This window comes from Babylonia areolata, chromosome 14 (assembly GCF_041734735.1).
Source record: "Babylonia areolata isolate BAREFJ2019XMU chromosome 14, ASM4173473v1, whole genome shotgun sequence".
Lineage (NCBI taxonomy): Eukaryota > Metazoa > Mollusca > Gastropoda > Neogastropoda > Buccinidae > Babylonia > Babylonia areolata.
In genome coordinates, this window is record NC_134889.1 from 33,268,368 (window position 1) to 33,287,192 (window position 18,825).

General features: G+C 40.6%; 1 protein-coding gene across 1 annotated transcript in view; it reads left to right on the forward strand.

Annotated features, from left to right (window-relative positions):
- LOC143289691 (uncharacterized) overlaps positions 1 to 18,594 on the forward strand; it is a 62,631-nt gene extending 44,037 nt beyond the window's left edge. Inside the window, exons 25-28 of the mRNA XM_076598739.1 lie at positions 1,872 to 2,039; positions 3,094 to 3,170; positions 5,752 to 5,811; positions 11,860 to 18,594. Of these exons, the coding sequence (XP_076454854.1) occupies positions 1,872 to 2,039; positions 3,094 to 3,170; positions 5,752 to 5,811; positions 11,860 to 12,072 (518 nt within the window). The 3' untranslated portion in view covers positions 12,073 to 18,594. The remainder of the gene's footprint in view (positions 1 to 1,871; positions 2,040 to 3,093; positions 3,171 to 5,751; positions 5,812 to 11,859) is intronic.
- Positions 18,595 to 18,825: the final 231 nt, after the last annotated feature.

Genomic DNA, 18,825 nt, shown 5'->3' on the forward strand with positions numbered 1-18,825 from the left:
TTGTTGAATATCCAGGTGCTAATTCCTGTCCCTGCACACAGTATGGCATACACACATGCGCGCACACGCACACACACACACACACACACACACACATACACTCTCTCTCTCTCTCTCTCTCTCTCTCTCTCTCTCGTTCTGTCTCCCCCCAGGGCCCCCCTCTTCCCCATCTCTGCTTCATTCCACCACCAGATTCAGTGTCCTGTCTCCGTCCCTCCCTCTCTCTCTCTCAGTGCATTACTCCTGTGTGCTTCCAACAACTAGCTTTTCAGTAAGTAAAAGAAAGAAAAAAACAAGATAGTGAGGCATGCACAGGGTCTTCACTTAAGGCACACACTGATAACACAGATTTTAGCTATGAGAAATATCTGGACAGTTGGATGGGTTGGTTATTTTTTGCCCAGGGGTGGGTTGCAGAGGCGATATTTTTGAATGGTAAGGTTGCTTAGCATTAAGGATGTTCTATGGAATTACTATTAGAGTTAGGGATGTTAATATTAATAATAATGATAATAATGATAACTTACCAAATAAGTATTTATAGCGCTGAATCTTGTGCAGAGACAAATCAAAGCGCTTTCACACCAGTCATTCACACACATGCATAGCTCTAAACTAGAGAAACTTAAGACAAAGAAAAGGCAGGGGAGGGAGGCTGTCTTGGAAAGAGATAGGTTTTAAGGCCAGACTTGAAAGAGTTGAGTGAGGAGACCTGACGAAGTAAAAGAGGAAGTTCATTTGAAATGAAAGCAGCCTACAGTGGCGTGTTTGAATCTGGGTATGTGCAAACACTTAAGCAAATTTAGAGCCACTAGTTCGCTCATGCAACCCACCCCCTGGTCTGTAACTCAGACACATGCGAAGTTCACTAATTATACATGAGAGATCACTGCGGTCTCCAATACCTGCAAGGAGAAGAGGTGACCTCCCACAACCATGCAGTGGTGACTAACATATATTTCACATATGTCAGGCACTTACATATCTGTTGAATCAGAGTTTTGTTGCAGTAATCATAAACTACAGATTGAAATAGGAAGAAGTGGAGGTGAAAACAGAATCTGTGTGGTGTGTTATATGGGAGCTGTTGGGAATGAATGTCATCATTTTGTTTCAGAATGTCCTAAGAATATCATGATTCAAATAGACTGATATTACCAAGTAAATGTCAGGTGCATTCGTCAGTGTTTGGTTTATGCAGTTTATTTTGTGCAGGGAAGAGAGAAGACACAACCTAATTTAAGTTGATTCATATATGAAGATTTTGGAAGAGACTGTAAGTTTTCTCCTTACATCGTCAGTATGTTTTAAGTTTGATGTGTTTTCTTTTACATTATTATTATTATTATTATTCTTGTGTGTGTGTTTCTGCGCACATGTGTGATTGACATTGTTGGACTGAAAGTGTGATTGAGTGTGTTTGTATTAATATTGTTTTCAGTCTCAGTTTCCCAAGGAGGCATCACTGCATTCCAACAAATCCATACACGCTACACCACATCTGCTAGGCAGATGCATGACCAGCAGCGTAACCCAACGTACTTAGGCCTTGAGTGCATGCATATGGATATCTGTGTACATATTAGAGTAGATTTCTTCAACAGAATTTTGCCAGAAGCAACAAGGGACCTCGGTTAATCGTCTCATGCCACTGACTAAGACGCTGAGTTTGATTTTCCAGTCAAAGTAGGGCGAAAGAGCTAGAGCGTGATTCAGACCCAGACCTTCACACAGACTCTCTGTATCGGCAGATGAGTGTCTTCACCGCTCTGCCACCTTCCTCATGTTGCCACCTTGGTATTGCACCCTCCACAACTCCCCCAAAACAGGGGCAGAGGATCAAACACTCAGTGAATGTTTCCGACGCACAGGTGCGCGCTATGTGGACGTCCTGAACTCTGGTGGAGGAGGGGTAGGGGGTGGTGGGGGTGGAGGCGGTGGCGCGGCGGTCCCTCCCAGTCTGTTCAACGTGCTGCCTGGTGCCCCAACCACCACTGCTGACCAAGGTTCGGGCCCCAAGCTCTTCAACCCCTCTGGAGGTGAGAGTGAGAGCCTTTGGTTATATAAGGAGGCTGTTTTCTGTCTGGGAGGGGAGGGGTTGGGTCAGCCCTGTGATTGGCAGCTGAAGAGGGTTTGGTCCATGTCTGTGTGACTGGAGAACAGTGTCAGGATGTGAGAAGACTTGGACTGTGCACACACGCACACATACACACCCCCACACACCCATGCATGTGCACACGCATGCATGTGCACGAACACACACACACACTCACATGCATGCACGCACATACACACTCACATGCGCCACCACACACACACACACACACACACATTACAGACAGACACTTGGAAGGAAGCGAATTTGATCCCCATGAGTTGGTTTTTTTTTGGGGGGGGTTGGGGGGGGGTTGGTTTTTTGTTGGCATCTGCATGGACGTGCCTTTGAGAGTGTTGCTCCAATTTCTTGACCAACCGTGCAGGTGTCAGCATCTCTGAGCCTGGTTGACATCAGAATGTATTATGAAGGTACCAGCCTTGTCAAGTAGTCCCAGATCTTAATGTTGCAGCACTTCATCACCCCTATCATTATTTTTATCATGGAAATATGTACCAACAACAACAACAACAAAAAAAAAAAAGTAACAAGTGGATCCGCACAGCAGCATTTTCATTGCTCCAACCATCATTCATTATCATTGTTGTATGTAAAACAAAATGTAACCTAAACAGAACCCCATGTACCAGCTCCCCCATCATCATTAGTTGTTATTGAAACAGAAAATGTCCAGAAGTCTGGGGCGCACGCACACACACACACACACACACACACACACACACACACACACACACCAAGCCCCCCCCCCCACCCACCCCCCAAGAAAAAACAACAACAAAAAAACATGCCAAAGCAACCAGAAAAAAAACACCAAGGAAAAAGGTCAATGTTAAAGTTTACCACGGACACACAGACACACACACACACACACACAGACAACCGAACACCGGGTTAAAACAAAGACTCACTTTGTTTACACAAGTGAGTCAAAAAGGTGGGCGTGTAACAGCATGTTGTGTGTCGCGCGTCCCTTTCAGCAGCAAGCGGCTCCACTAGTCACAGCAATGTGCCATCAGGACAGGCCCCCAACACCCTGGCCCCGCCTTCACACGAAGTGAGTACCGTACCGCCAGTGTCTGTGTGTGTGTGTGTGTGGACACATCACCAGCTGGTCTTTGCTGTTGTAGCTAGCTCTTTATTGTGACTGGACTGTGATGGTTTGTTTTGGTCGTTTCCCCCCACCCCCCCACTTCCACCTTCTTCATTTTTCATTAATTCTTAGAGGAACTTAACTTCATACAAAAAAACTTGAGTATATATCTTCATTTCATTTCACTCGTGAATTTAGCAGAGAAGCAGAGAGAGCTTGATGCATATTTTTACTCCACTATGTTACTCCACTGTTCAGAACTGAGTTGTGCAGGGGAGATAATGCTGCTGTCCTGCCTGAACTGCACTCTTGGCTTTAGATTTTTAATTTATTTAGTTAGTTAGTTTTTGCATTAGTTTAAGGAACTTGTACAAGAAAGTTGAAGCGCTTTTTTTGAGGACTGTGGAAGGTGTGGTAATAATGACTTGCTGTCGTGGTGCCTTTCAGGACAATGTGAGTGGCAGTTACACAGTCACTAGCTCCCGGGCGGGGGCCGGTATGAGCTGATGGTGTGTGACAAAGACTGTATGCCCCTTGAATAAGTCACCAAACTAACCAGCCTCTCTTTTCCAATACTTCATTTCCATTTTATTAAAAGTCATTGAAAAAAAAAAAGGGCTGACGGTTTGTGACAAAGAGTGTATGCCCCTTGAATGATTAATACACTGGCTAACCAGCCTGTCTTTTCTAATACTTTTTTTTTTTTTTTTTTTAAAGGCATAGAAGAAAAGGAAGAAAAAAAAGGGGTAGGGTAGGGAGGTGTGCGTGCATGTGTGTGTGTGTGTGTGTGTGTGTGTGAAGGGCTTAATTAAGTGAGTGTGTGTGTGTGTGTGAAGGGCTTAAGTGAGTGTGTGTGTGTGTGTGAAGGGCTTAAGTGAGTGTGTGTGTGTGTGTGTGTGTGTGTGAAGGGCTTAACAGCAAGTGCTGAATCATTGCCACTGTTGAATTGCTAGATGTCAGTGTTAAACATGATAGAAAAAGAGAAGAAAAAAAAAAGCTGTGACTGGTGTAGGTCAGCTAATCTTCAGTCTCTGTGGAAGCAGTTTTGAAAAGAAAGATAAGAAAAGTAGGTGGAGAGAAGAAAGAACAGTTCCAGATTTTATTCAGACGCTTGTGACTGGAAGCACTCTTCATAGTCCTCATCATTTCTGGGTGGTGCTTGTTGTTTTTATACAACTATTTTCCTACTTTTCACATCAGTTCAGCAATCTTCATCAGTTTCTGAGAACACAAAAAATATATCAAGTTTTGTAGCAAGAGAGAGAGAGAGAGAGAGAGATCAAGATATCAAGCGGTGTACCAGAGATTTTTGATATTCTTTAAGTAGTCTTGATTACAAGCCATGAAGAGTTGAACACCTGTGTGCTGTGCAAAAAATAATCAACTTTGAAAATGACATCATTACTAAAGAAAAACAGTTTTATTCACCTGTATCTGGACATAAACAAGTAAAATATCTAATCGTCTTTATGGATTGTTTACTTTTATACACCTACCATATACATGTGCGTTTCATTTGTAACAGACTAGCATATGATGCTTTTCTGTTTTGAAGAGAAAAAAAAGATGTATGTGCAGTAAATATGATAACAATATCAACATGAAACATTATTTTCATGAACTGTGTTACACTCCGCGAGTGGGAGGGTTGAATCTGCATACATGTGCATAAATTGATTTTTTATCTTTGATATCCCATGCCCCATCTTTCTTACTTTCTGTCTGTCGTTTTGTTTTGTTGTTGTTGTTTTTCTTGTCCTCCTCTTTGGTTTTCTCTCTTTCTGCCTGCATTCAGTGTTGATGTCTGTTGGTGTGTGATAGTCAGCAGAATACTTGTCGAGTGGTACTTTAGCATTGTGCTTTGTTATGGTTGGTGTGATTCATGTGTGCTAGGGTTTGGACTTTCTTGTTGCTGTCGTCGTCGTATTTTTCATTGTGAGCTTTGAGTGGATAGGCTTTGTTTTTTTCTTTGCTTCTTCCCCCCCGCCCACTTTTAAAAGATTTGTTAGCATGCATGTTAGTAAAAGAATGAAGTCTGCTGTATGTTTAGAGCTTGAAGTATTATTTGCATATAACAGGAATGATGTCCTTTTATTGTATGGCCATCAAGTAATAATTATTCACACTTTTTTATGCCACAGTTTATATGATCGATTCAGTGAATTGTGCGTTCAAAGTTTGTATGTTCTTTAACATGGATGTCATATGTATTCCGCTCCCTCGATGTAATTCTTGTTCATGCAGTTGTCTCTGTGAATGTGCATTCAAAGTCTTGTATGTTGTTTAACACACACAATATCAATGCATTATGTTCCCAGTGTATATGTTGTTTAACACACACAGTATCAATGCATTCAGCTCCCATGGTGTATTCAGATCCCATGGTGTATGTTGTTTAACACACACAATATCAGTGCAGTCAGATCCCATGGTGTATTTGGAAGTGAACTGCTGTTGTAATGACTGTTGTCACCTTGATCGAACCTCCTGTACCCAGTGACTCAGATGCCCGGGGGCATGCCGTGTGTGTGTGTGTGTTTTTCAGCTGTCTCGCTCCAGCTCTCTAAGCTCACTCTCCCGTGAGATACAACAGCTAACGATGAAGGTAACGACTTAGGATGCTCACCTCTGTCCTTCAGTCTTCCAGGCTAGGTGCTCTGGCGTCTCACCATCTGCCCGTGTACATTGATTATGTAACTACTGACACAGGTGTTCTTCAGGCTTGCTTCTAGGCTGTGGGCAAATATGTTTGTGGACTGTGGAAAAATAAAGATTTGTGAGTTGTTGTTTTTTTTGTTGTTGTTTTTTTTTTTGCTGATTGAGCAAAGCCCAAACAAGAAAAAAAAAGAAGTAAAAGCAAGGTGCACTTTGAGGCAGGTTTTGCCCTCCATTTTTTCTGCCCCTCGCTGTGCATCATCTTCATTGTGAAGTTATCCAAGGCAAGGTACAGACCCCACTGGGGGCATATGAATGTCACACACCTACATCTTTGATATATACACCATAGAAACATCACTCACATGCATCTTTAACATACAGCGTGGAAACATCACATGTGCATCTTTTACACACATTATAGAAACAGAAAGAGTGGAGTCCAGCTGTGTGGTCTCTTAATATAGCAGTGCTTATGACGCCGATCAGTGGACGGAAGTTAGCTTCAAGATTCACAGAGAATTATATCACTCTCTTTAGACGGTACATAACAAAATGAACACTGGACCTGAATCAAAATGAATGATTGATTGTAATTATAAGTAATTTTTAAAAAAGAAAAAATCTTTTGGCTTGAAGGTTAACTGACATGCAGTTTACCAAAGTAAGCAATACTCGGTCATTTAGTGCTTGCTTTTGTTTTTGATCTTGAGGAAAAAATCTATGTTTTTCCAACAGTCATGAAACCTAGAAGCAACCCTGATGCGATAATTGATATAAAACACTAACACATACCTGACCGGAAGTATCTGTTATTATATATATCACCATCATTAACCCAGCTGCAGTCTTTCAAAAAAACAAAACAACAGTACTTAACATGTGTCTGCTGCCTCTAACAATGTGGTTAACATGTATGCAGACTATGACATATGGGCACTCACAGCAAAGTCAGACACATACCTTTATCTTCAGCTTCAAAACCTGTGCCCATACCGAAAGACATTGTATTGTATTGTATTGTATTGTATTGTATTACTTTTTGTCATTACAGATTTACCTTTGTGAAATTCAGGGTGCTTTCCATGCGGAAGGCATGTCATAGCAGCACAGCATATCTTTTTTTCTTTTCTTTTTTTTTTTTCCCCCTTTCTGCACACGTATTTGTTTAATTATCAGAGTGCACTTTTTCTACAGAATTTTGCCAGGAACAACCCTTTGTTGCCATGGGTGGCATGCTGCAAAGTGAGAATCGATTTAACACACTTACCTGATCACAGGTTTATTGTCTCCCCCGAATGACTAGCACCCAGACCACCACTCAGCTCAAGGTCTAGCAGAGGTTAGGGAGTAAAAATCCTGGGACTGGAACCTAGGGACACTGGCTTCATAGTCAGTGCACTACCAATACCACAAGGCCACCGCTCCACACCATAACGCTCACTGTAAATGGAATTGAAGGCCTTTAGGTCAGAGTTAGCATTGATTCAGATGGATATATGTTCTGGTTGTCAGATATGACACATATTGTCATTGTAGGTCGTGGTGTGGATGATGTGGGTGTGTGTTAAAGAGGGATGAATGTGGTTGGGTGTGCTCATGTACATGTGTGATTGGGTGCATTCATGTACTCATGTACACGTGTGATTGGGTGTGCTGATGTGCATATGTGACTGGGTGTATTCATTTACATGTTAAAATTAGGTGCACAGTTGTATGGAAGTGGAAGCATGTTGTGCATGTCTGTGTAAGTTAATGTACATGTGTGTCAATGTGGACATGTGTATGTGTGGAAGAGGACGAAAGGGTTGGTAGGGGGCATGCCACAGAGACAGTCCGCTATGTACGTTTGTGTATGACATCAATCCTCACTGTGTATGTCTGTATGCATCCTACGCCTTTTCAGTTAACACCGAACTCTAACACGTTGCCTGTTCACCAGATAAACACTAGTTTTTCCTAAAAAAACAAAAAGCCTGGTAATGTTCTGCCCAGTTGGGAGAGTTTGTGTGTGAGCTTTAGTTTGCATACATGTTACTTTCTTCTTTTTTTTTTGTCTGTTGGTCTGCCATGCATGCTTTTTTTAGTCTTGCTTGGATTGAAAGCTTGCCTGCGTTGAAGTTAACACTGCGTTTGTTTTTCAGGCTTCTGATGAACCTAGAAACTGCCAGTCTCTCTGTCTGTGTCACTCTGTTATAAATCTTTCTGTCACTGTTTCAGCTTTTCTGTTTCTGTGACTGTCTCTCTTTGTCCATCTTTCCCGTTCTCTTTCTATCGCGGTCTTTTTATCTGTCGCTCGCTCTCCGTCTTTGCCCTGCCCTGTCATAGATATTGTGTATACACCCTCTAGTGTAGAGAACTGTAAAGGCATTATTTTGTAAAGGGATTATTTTGATATGCACTGACGCTGTGCCATGTTGAATGTTTACCCTGTTTAAACATGCCTGCTGGAAGGAGTTTGAAGCCTGCGGTTTGATCAGTAAAGAATCAGAGTGTCTTTATGCCAGTGTGTACCAGGGTCACAAGGGATAGTTTATGAATTTGGCAAAATGATTAGTGTATCGTACTATCAAGAAAGGCAAATAATTTAAGTGTATCCTATAAAAAAAAAAAGGGGGGGGGGGAGGAGGGGGCAGATTGTTTTGTGTGCCATACTATCAAAAAAAGGCAAGTTGTTTTGTGTGCTGTACTATCAAAAAAGGTAAATTATTGTGTGCATCATTTATATGTAAAAAAAATGCAAATTGTAAAGTGAATCATACTGCCAAGCATAACGTGACATGGCAACTGCCAAACAGGACTCTCTGAGTCATAACTGGAATCTCCTTCCTGGAGGAAGCATGGTCATTGTTGATACTGCAGTGAATCACCCAATGTCAGCTGCCGTCTCTCTTTTTTTCTTTTCTTTTCTTTTTTCTTTTTTATATAGATTTTTATCTATTTTCATATAAGTGTTGACAGGCAGTGGAAAATACTCTCAGCCTGAATATGGTCTACACTAGACAACAGTAAATGATAAAGGCATAAGCATGATGGTGATGCAGTAAAATTGGCACACACACACACACACACACACACACACACACACACACACACACACACACACACACACACACACACACACACACACACACACTCATAAAATCATGAATAAAAAAAAAAAGAAGAATTAATCACACACACACACACACACACACACACACACACACACACACACACACACACACACACACACTGTACACATCAGAATGTAAGAATAATGTTGAGATGGGAAGAAATGAGAAAAGAAGAGGGGCAGAGTTAGGGGTAGAAGAGAGAGAGAGAGATGGTTGGGGAGCATGCATCAGTATGAGCACCTATGGATTGTACGGAAAAGGTATCATGCATGTCATCAAGTGAAATAGCAGTGCAAGAGAGAGAGAGGGAGGGGGGGTTGTGATGTGGTTAGTGAGTCGGTGAATTTGGAGCAGGGCAGGGAAGTGAGGAAAGGAGGAAGAGAGGAGGAAAGAGGTATAGTATTTTATTTCACTGAGGATTGGTCCTTGTAGTAAATGAGGAAGAAGAAGAAGAAAAAAAACAACAAGACAAACAAACATGAAATTTTCCTGGAGTGTGAGTTTTCCTTGTAAGTGTGCCTTTTTTTTTTTTTTTTTTTTTTTTTTTTTTTTTTTTTACCTGTTAAGATTTTGATTTTGTTTAGTTACCTTGTTGATTTAAGTTGTGGTTAAGATTTTGGTTTTGTTTAGTTATCTTGTTGATTTAAGTTGTGATTGTATCTGTTCACTTGTGTTTCTGGAACTGTTGGTCATTTGGTTGGGTTTTTTTGTTTTTTGTTTTTTGTTACAGTGCATCTGTTACACATTTGTAGTATTATTTGTGTGCTGAGAGTTGGAGAGGGGAAGAAGACTCTGTGTGTGTGTGTGGGTGGGTGGGTGAAATTGTGCACATTCAGAAAACTACATGTGCACATTCAGTAATCTTGTTTTAATTTAAGGTCTGTTCAAGTTTTGGAAAAGCAATATATTATTATTAGTGTTTTTTTGTGGCTGTTATTTTTTTCACCAAAGGTTCTGCCAATGTGCACAGAATGAATAGTATTTGCATACTGATGCCTTTGCTTTAAAGATTTTAAGAGAGCTTGTATGTGTGTGGGCAGGGGTGTGAATCACGTGTGTGTGTCTATTAACTTTGGTTGGAAGTGAACTTCATCAGTAATTACATGATTGTGTCACATTAAAGCAGAAGCTATTGTGATTTGTTTAAAAGACATTATTCTGAGCCAGTGGCATGGATGAAAAGAAGTGCTTTAAAGTAAGCTTTCCTCCTGATTTGTTACATTTACAACTGTAAAGTTTTACAAAAAGTCATGAAATGATGGAATGTAAAACCTCATGATCAAAATTATTTGGTTTTTATAAAGTACTTTTCTTCTGGTAGCCAGTTATGTATTCATAGCAACTAGTTATCGTTTGCTCACAGTATATCGGGAACAGTAATACTGTTGTCTCATCATCCCTCTGTCATTGTTCATCTATTGTTAACAAACCTAATTCCTGCTCTGATAATTTATTTGCAACATGTGATGCTGTCATCTCGTTTATTCTAACATTGTTCATGTTTTGCTTCCTGTGGTTGATTATTTCATTTATAGGGTACATGCAAAACTGACACCTTGGAAAATAATGAAACTTTTGCACTGGAAAGAGATTTTTGTGTAAGCGACTTCTGCTGGAGTGGGGGTGGGGTGAATGGGGGGAGCACTTTATCTGTCCTTTTTTATGTGGTCAGTATCAGCGTTATTAGTCCATGTAATTAGTTAGTTTGTTATTTTAACTAGTTTATTTATTTACTTATTTATTTGTTTATGAATTTATCTGTTTATTTGTTTCATTGTTTGTTGGCTTGATTCCCCCACCCTTCTCAAAAATGGAGTATGACTGCCTACATGGCTGTGATAAACACGGTCACACACTTAAAAGCCCACTCATGTACATACGTGAGTGCCTACATGGCTGTGATAAACACAGTCATACACTTCAAAGCCCACTCATGTACATACGTGACTGCCTACATGGCTGTGATAAACACGATCATACACTTAAAAGCCCACTCCTGTACATACGTGACTACCAACATGGCTGTGATAAACACGGTCATACACTTCAAAGCCCACTCATGTACATACGAGTGGACATGGGAGCCACAGCCCAGGAACGAAGAAGAATTTAATTTTCCTTCTTTAAAAAATGCCTTGACGGTTTTGTGTCATACCCACCAGTGCTTAATTGATTGTCAGATGTTTCATTTAGATAGAAAAGAACTGTTCTCCTTTGCAAGGGAGGACAAACAACAGCACAAAAGACCTTTCAGTGGACATGAAGCAGAGAGGCTGCCTTGTTAGAGCGGAGGAGGGGAGAGGGCAGGGCAGGGCAGGAGGTGTACCACTGACACGCTGTCTGTCTGTCTTGGAGGGTTTCACCTCGGCTCTGTGGATGATCAGTCATTCTTGAGCGATCAGCACCAACGCTGGCTCTGTGTGTGTGTGTGTGTGTGTGTGTGTGTGTGTGTGTGTGTGCACATGCATGTGTGTGTGCACATGCATGTGTGTGTACGTGTGTGCACATGCATGTGTGTGTGTGATAGTGTCATTGTACAACGAGCAGTTCGCTACTGCTACGCATCCTAAAAATGTCCCTTGATGACACAGTGGAGGGCTTGTAACCCCCCAGCTGCCAACCCTTGCTGAAATGACATCAGTGGGACTTGGAGCCAGAGTGCAGTTACCACTTCATGTGTACCGGCTTACCAGTGCTGTAATCTGATTTTGCTCAACAAAATGTCAATGCAGTCCCAGTTGGAAGGAGTCCAAATGAAATTTTGTAAATGATGACGATATATAAGTATCCATATCATATGATATATCATTATTATAACATATCATATCATTATCATATCATATCATATATCAAATCAAATCATATATCATTTGTGTGGCCAGGCCCAGGAGCTGGGGGAAGAGGCAGCGCCCACGTCAGGGGGTGAAGGGGGGGCCACCACAGCCACCACCACCACCCAGCCCCCCTCCAGCATGCCCATGCTCTTCAACCCCGCCCAGTTCTCTCAGACCGGCGCTCAGCCCGCCCCCCAGTCTGCTGTAGGGGGCGCCGGCACAGGCAGGAAGTACGGTCAGCGCCGCGTCTACCCCAAGTGATGACGGCCCCCTGCCGCTAGATTGGTGTCTGGGTGTGGGTGTGGGTATGGGTGTGTGTGTGTATGTGTTGAAGGGAAGGGGTTGGTTTTTTGTTTGTGTTAGGTGTTTGTGGGGGGTGGGGGTGGGGGGTTGTGTTGTTTGTGTTGCTAGGCTTGTGTGTGTGTATGTGTGTGTGAGGACGGAGAGATGTTCATGTTTTTTGTTTGTTGGTTTGTGTGTGGAGTGTATGTGTCTCTTTCTCTTGTTTGTGTTCTGCCTGTGTCCAGGGTTGTGTGGAAGAGATGTGTGTGTGTGTATGTTAAGGGGTTTTATTATTATGATTTTTTGTGTATGAAGTGCGTCTCTCTCTCTCTCCATCTCTCTCTCTGTGTCTCTGGTTCTCTCTCCCTCTCTCTCTCTCACTCCCTCCCCTATCCCCCAGATCTGTGTAGAATAGGAGACGCGAGTGTGAGTCCAATAGTGGAACTGATCTCTGACTACAGGTCTTGGGGAAAGTATTGAAGCACAACGCTTCCTGTGCCGTTTTGGTGTGTGTGGGTGTGTGTGTGTGGGTGTGTGTCTGTTGGAAGATATATGGGTCATGTTTTTGATTATATGGTTTTGTTGTTGTTGTCGCCCCCTAGACAGGGGGTATATGTTGCATATGGATCTTTTATTTGGATTCTCCTGATTTGTGTGTGTGTTTTGGTTATTTGATTATTTCTTTTTTCTTTATTTATTTGATTTTTTTTCTCCATACAGACACACATTTCCTCCCCCCCTGCGCATCCCCCTTCCTCCCCTCCCACTTCTGTTGTCAGTCAGTTATACATGGTATACATAGGATTGCAGAAAAAAGATTTTTTTTTTTTTTCCTAGAATTTCAAAATGTATCAGTCATTGGGAGATTTAGGACTGAAGGTATGACACCCTTGGACAGTATCTGATGTGCATAGGTTTGGTCAGTGACTGATACTGTGAATGTATATGTATGGAATGCGCATAAGAAACACAAAGCAAGACGGAAAGCTGACAGCTGCTGCTGCTGACAGTGTGGGAACCTCTGGTGGTTTGAGGTGGGAGCCACAGTACAGTTTGAGGAGAACATGATCATAATATCTGACTGAAGTTGTTTTTGTTTTTTTCTTTTTTTGTTTTCTTTTCTCCTCGAATAAAGTTCAGTTTAAATACTTAACCGTGACCCACTAGTGCAGACTCCGGCAGGGGTCTGATTCCTGTCCTGTGCAAACTACTACCTGCCTAAAGAAAACGAAAGTAGCTACAGCCGATAATTAAATGTAATTTTAAGAAGAAAATTTCCTTTCTGTACTGTTCTGTTCATCTGACACACATACAAGAACTGATTGAAATGGAGGAAACATGAACAGCAAGGAATGTTTCGTGCTCTGCAGTAATTGTCAGGAGTCCTTCAAATCAAGGCTCTGACCAGCGTGTCGGGTTTATTACGCATGGGTCAGACATCTGCTTTTTAATCTTGTTTTTTAATCATTATTATTTATTTCATTTTACTCTACATATATGATTGAAGTTGTTACTAGTAAGAACTGGTTAGAGGGTTCAAACAGCATACTTGATGTTTATAAATGAAATTATAAACTTATTTAAACAGTGAGGCTTGTTGTGTGATTTTGAACTGTCTGAACAAGAAAACAACTGATTACAACCCTTAAAAAAAAAAAAAAAAAAATCAGCTGTTATTAAAATTGTTTTTATGCAGACTGGTTTAAAAAAAAAAAGGGGGGGGGGGTTAATAGAGGAAGAAGAAGAGAGAAAGAAACGGTAAACAGGTGTAACAGGCAGGAATTGTATAATAAGTGAAGGAATTTTGGATCCAAAGGAGCACCTGATGGGATATTCCCTGACCCACATCATGGCAGAGTGTCACAACACTGGTGCTGGGCTGACAGTGATGATGATTAAAAGAACGTGAATGTGTATACAGTCATTGACAGTGATTTAACAATAATGACAATGCAAATTGATGTTCTCACCTCCCAGACACGGAGCTTGTGGCATTTACAATAAGAGTTACATACGTAATTTCTGATCTCGAGCTAAAGGCTCTTCTTTCTTCCCAAAGCTTCTGGGCTTGTCGTTCATTATTGGAGAGGAGTGAGACCTTCAGAAAGATTGTTCATTGACATTGTATTCTAAACAGAGCGCATTTGTTGACAGTGAAAATGGAGTGGGAAGCGAGCCAAAGACAGCGTTGAAACTGACAAGCATGGAGTTATGAATCAGTTTCAGAGTGGGTGGGATTTTTTGGTTGTTTTTTTTTTATAATTCTTTTTAATATGACAAAATGCACACTTGTTTCCCGTTTTTTTGTTTTTTTTAAAATACTTTTTAGTTCGTGTTTTTGTTGTCCTAGCTAGAGGTGGGGATTTAGACAGATGACCACTAAGTGATTGATGTGTTGATGCCTTGATGTGTCATTGTCATGTTGCTGTTCTTTCGGTGATGGACTAAAGACTGTGCAGTGTTACCTCTCTGCTCATTGTCGGCACACAGATTAAACTGATGTCCTGCAATCAACCTGTTGGCCATGTTCTTTGTGTCATGATTTGTGGATGGTGATTCTGTGGCTGCCGTGAAGAAGAAAGAAGATGTATATATATATTTTTTGTTTTGGTCTGCCATGGAAACTTGTTTTGTGCTCTTGTGTTGATGGACATTTGTCAGTTTCATTGTTTTTGTTTTTAGTTGTTGGTTTTTGTGTGTATGTATGTTGTTTTTTTCTGGCTTTTTTTTTTTTTTCTGGGCTGTTGGTTGGTGTAGGTATGATTCATGACAGCATCAGTGATTGGTTTTCATTTGAAACATGTTCCATCAGTCTTTCATGGAATGCACATTGTCCGTCTGTACATTGATGTCAGCTGTGGGCTATGGAGGGGAGTGGGTTCAGGGGGGCAGGGCAGGGGAGGGGAGGGGGGCCTTGCATTCATCAGGTAGGTGCTGAAGGGAGACAACAAGGCAGAGAACGTACCTGTGAAGCACTGATGTGATGCTGATTGACTACAGTATATATATATATTATGTATGTGTATGTATTATGTGTGACTGTGTTTGGTGATAGGCAGTGTGTGTGTGAGCGTCAGTGAAATCATCACTTGATTCAGCCGTGTGTCTTGATGTCGCCATGTACATTTTGAAATTATCATTCTAAGGTGTGCTTCCTGGCATCCTGAACGTTAGGCCTGGCTCTTTGGTATGAGGAGAGACATCATGATGCGCTACACGTTAGGCCTGGCTCTTTAGTACGAGGAGAGACATCCTGATGCACTACACATTAAGCCTGGCTCTTTGGTATGAGGAGAGACATCATGATGCACTACACGTTAGGCCTGGCTCTTTAGTACGAGGAGAGACATCGTGATGCACTACACATTAGGCCTGGCTCTTTAGTACGAGGAGAGACATGATGATGCACTACACGTTAGGCCTGGCTCTTTAGTACGAGGAGAGACATCGTGATGCACTACACATTAGGTGTGATCAGGCCTTGCACACTTTGTTTGAGGAGAGAGATGCATTTACGTGAAGTTCTTTGAACCAGCAACAGACGTGACGGGAGTGTGAGAGGAGTTGCAATGCGCAGGGTGGTGGAGGCTGGTTTGTCTGTACGGGTGTTGCCCGGCGCTGGTTTCTGATGTCTTTGATTCTCTTGCTCCTGATACTGGTGTTTGTTGCTATGACTTTTTATGGGTTTTTTTTTTCACTTTCATCTTCTGTGTTTGCAAAAAAAAAGAATATCAGGCTGTCTTAAACAGAAAGAGATACGATAACCAAACTGTTAGACTTTTGTTCAGATTTATGTCGGCCTGATTGTGTCTAGCTGTGCCTGAATCGGGTGTTGTCTTTGTCATCATTACCTGTGGAGTCTTCATCTTCATCTCGAGCTTGAAGTGGCTGTAGTTATGGAGTTGTAGAATGTCCGAGGTGTCAGAGTGTGTGAGGTATCCTAGTGTCTGAATTACCCAACTGTTTGAATTATCGTTGTGTGACTCTTGAGTGTCTGGGTGTTTTTTTTTGGAGGTGATGTGTAATAAATTGATTTACGTTCTGTCTGCACCTTCAATTGTATTCTTTTTGCACAATCTTTTTTTTCTTTTTTCTTTTTCTTTCGTCATTTTGATAATGAATTCCTTTGGGTTTTTTTTTTTTTTTTGTTTTTTTTTTGTTTGTTTTTTTTAAATGAAGAAGATGCAACAGTTCCCAAACCAGGTGTTCAAAATAAATGTGAACTTGAGTTGGACCGACTGTGCTGTTTTTGTAGTGACGTTGATTAGAAATTAGTTCAGTTCACTGTAATCTGGGCAGATTTGTGTTCTTGCTTATAAGAAGAGGAAGAAAAAAAAAAAGATGAATAAACAGATAATATATATATATATATATATATATATATATATATAAGCAACCTAAAGCTTTATACAGTTAATTCATAGTGAAACAAAGACAGCATTAAATGATAGAACAGTGAGGCAAAGGATTAATTAGCAGTAAGGAGTGGTATTGTGTATTGAAGATGGGATTAGTTTTGAAACTGAGACAACATTAGCTTCATGTCAGCTGATACTCACTTGTTGTCTCTGGAATGGAGCGGAGTGGATTTGGCTGTGCAGATTTGGCTGTGCACAACCTTGACTTTGCAGCTTTGTTTGCGAGACATTATCTGAACTGTTTTACATGGCCTGTCATGCTGACACTGTAGTTTGTGTCACTGACTGAAATGCCTCAGCCAAGAGGTGCAGTCGTGTTTGTGATTTTTTCACACTGCAGGAACTTTTTGATTCTGATCACATACTCTCCCAATTTTAAACATTTTTTTTTTTTTTTTAAGTATTTTGTTAGTAACCTGTTTTGTATTTATTTGGAGATGACTGTTTGCCTGCTCTTCATGTTGCCAAAGGTGTCATTTGAATGATAATGTACTTTGTTTTAGATTTAAATGATGGTTTTTTTTCCGCAGAATGAATTCTTGAAAGTTACAGATATTGATTTTTGTGTGAATCAGTTTGGGTGTATTCTATGAGATTTCAGTTGCAGCAAAACCTTATTTAACTAAATAAGCATGTGAATGCCATTATAGATATCAACATTGGTAATGGTATTGTTATCAACTAACAATCTTTTTTTCATTTTTTTTATTTATTATTCTCTGTTAAAAAGTGGGAAGAATATTCTGTATTTCTCTGATTCTATGACATATTTGTGCACACATGCACACATACATACACATGACATATGGCTTACCTTCATCAACCTTAATCATGTCATGTAATTTTGTTGACGAAATTGCAACAAATAATCTTGTAAACCCTGTTGGTTTATTTTGTGCACTGCTTATAATCAGACAGTACTGTCCAAATCATTGTGTCAGTGCACTTCACCTCAACTATCAATACATTTAAATGGCCTGGGAAACTTAAAACAGGAACAATAATTCTGATGCCATATACGTTTGTTTATCTACTATTTATTTAATAAATATAATTCCCCACCCTTCAAAGAAAAAAAAAAGAAGAAAATTATTGGTTATTTGGAATCATTTGCAAGAGCAGTAGAAGAAAAGATCTCATACGTAAACTGTTTGTTGAACATAAAAAAGGAAGAAAAAAAAAGTGGGTATATGGCATGGGGAAAAAAGTGTATGTGGAACAGATTTTGTTATTTAAAATGGAGTGGACCATGAGCAGTTGGAGGTGCACAAGGATTTGTGGTAAAAAGCAGGCATAAAAATAATGGACTGGAAGCAGGATTTGCAACAGTTCTGAGCATTAGAAAAAGCGGATGTGGTTACAGATTTGTGACAGCAGTTTGAAAATTTGCAAAAATGGATATATGCAGCAGGACTTATTTGTGTGGTGAGCTTTAAATAAAAAGAAAACAAAAAGTTATAATTGTTATGATAGTGAGTTAAAGATGTTAACATTGTGTTAGATTTACGAAAATAAATAGCTTCTGTAGAAGTGGATTTGTAATGTTTGGGATCAGTACAACATCCCATGTCGGAGGTTCATGTCCAGGTCATTTAGTACGTCTGTGGAACATGTACAACTTATGTGATGTTGTGTTATTTGTTTGTTTGTTTGTTTGTCAAGGGTTTTGGGTTTTCTGTTTAGTTTTTGTTTGGTTTGGACCAGGGTGTTTTTGAAATAAGAATCAGTCAGCAGTGTTGCAATAATGGCGTTTCTTTGGAGGAGGGGGTATCGTTAAGACGTCAGGTTGATTTTGTGGTGTTGGTGTTGTATGTATAAAAATAGGTGTGTCATATGTTAAATTACATAAATTTATTCGTGTAAGTGTCTTAAAAACTAGATTTCAGGTTGACTTTCATCTTAACATGCATCTCTTTGTCTGTTTTAAAAGTTCTGTCAAGTGTTCTTATGATGGTTTGTCTGCATGTTTTATCGAATGCCGTGTGTGTGTGTCTGTCAGTCTGACTGAAGGTCTTGTGTCACCTGCATTATGTAAATGTTCATGTACACGTGCATATTTAAATTAAACTGAGAACTATTTGAAGAGGCTGTCTATGGTCATGTTGCAAGCTGTGTGACGGTACAAGTGTACATGCACATGCACACACACACATGCAAGCATACACAGATGCACACACAAAGACACACATATTCGCACACACGCATGCATGCACACACACATGCACGCACACACACACACACAAACTCAGACTAAGCACACACCCGCATACACACACACAGACACACAGACACACACACATCTATAAACACATAG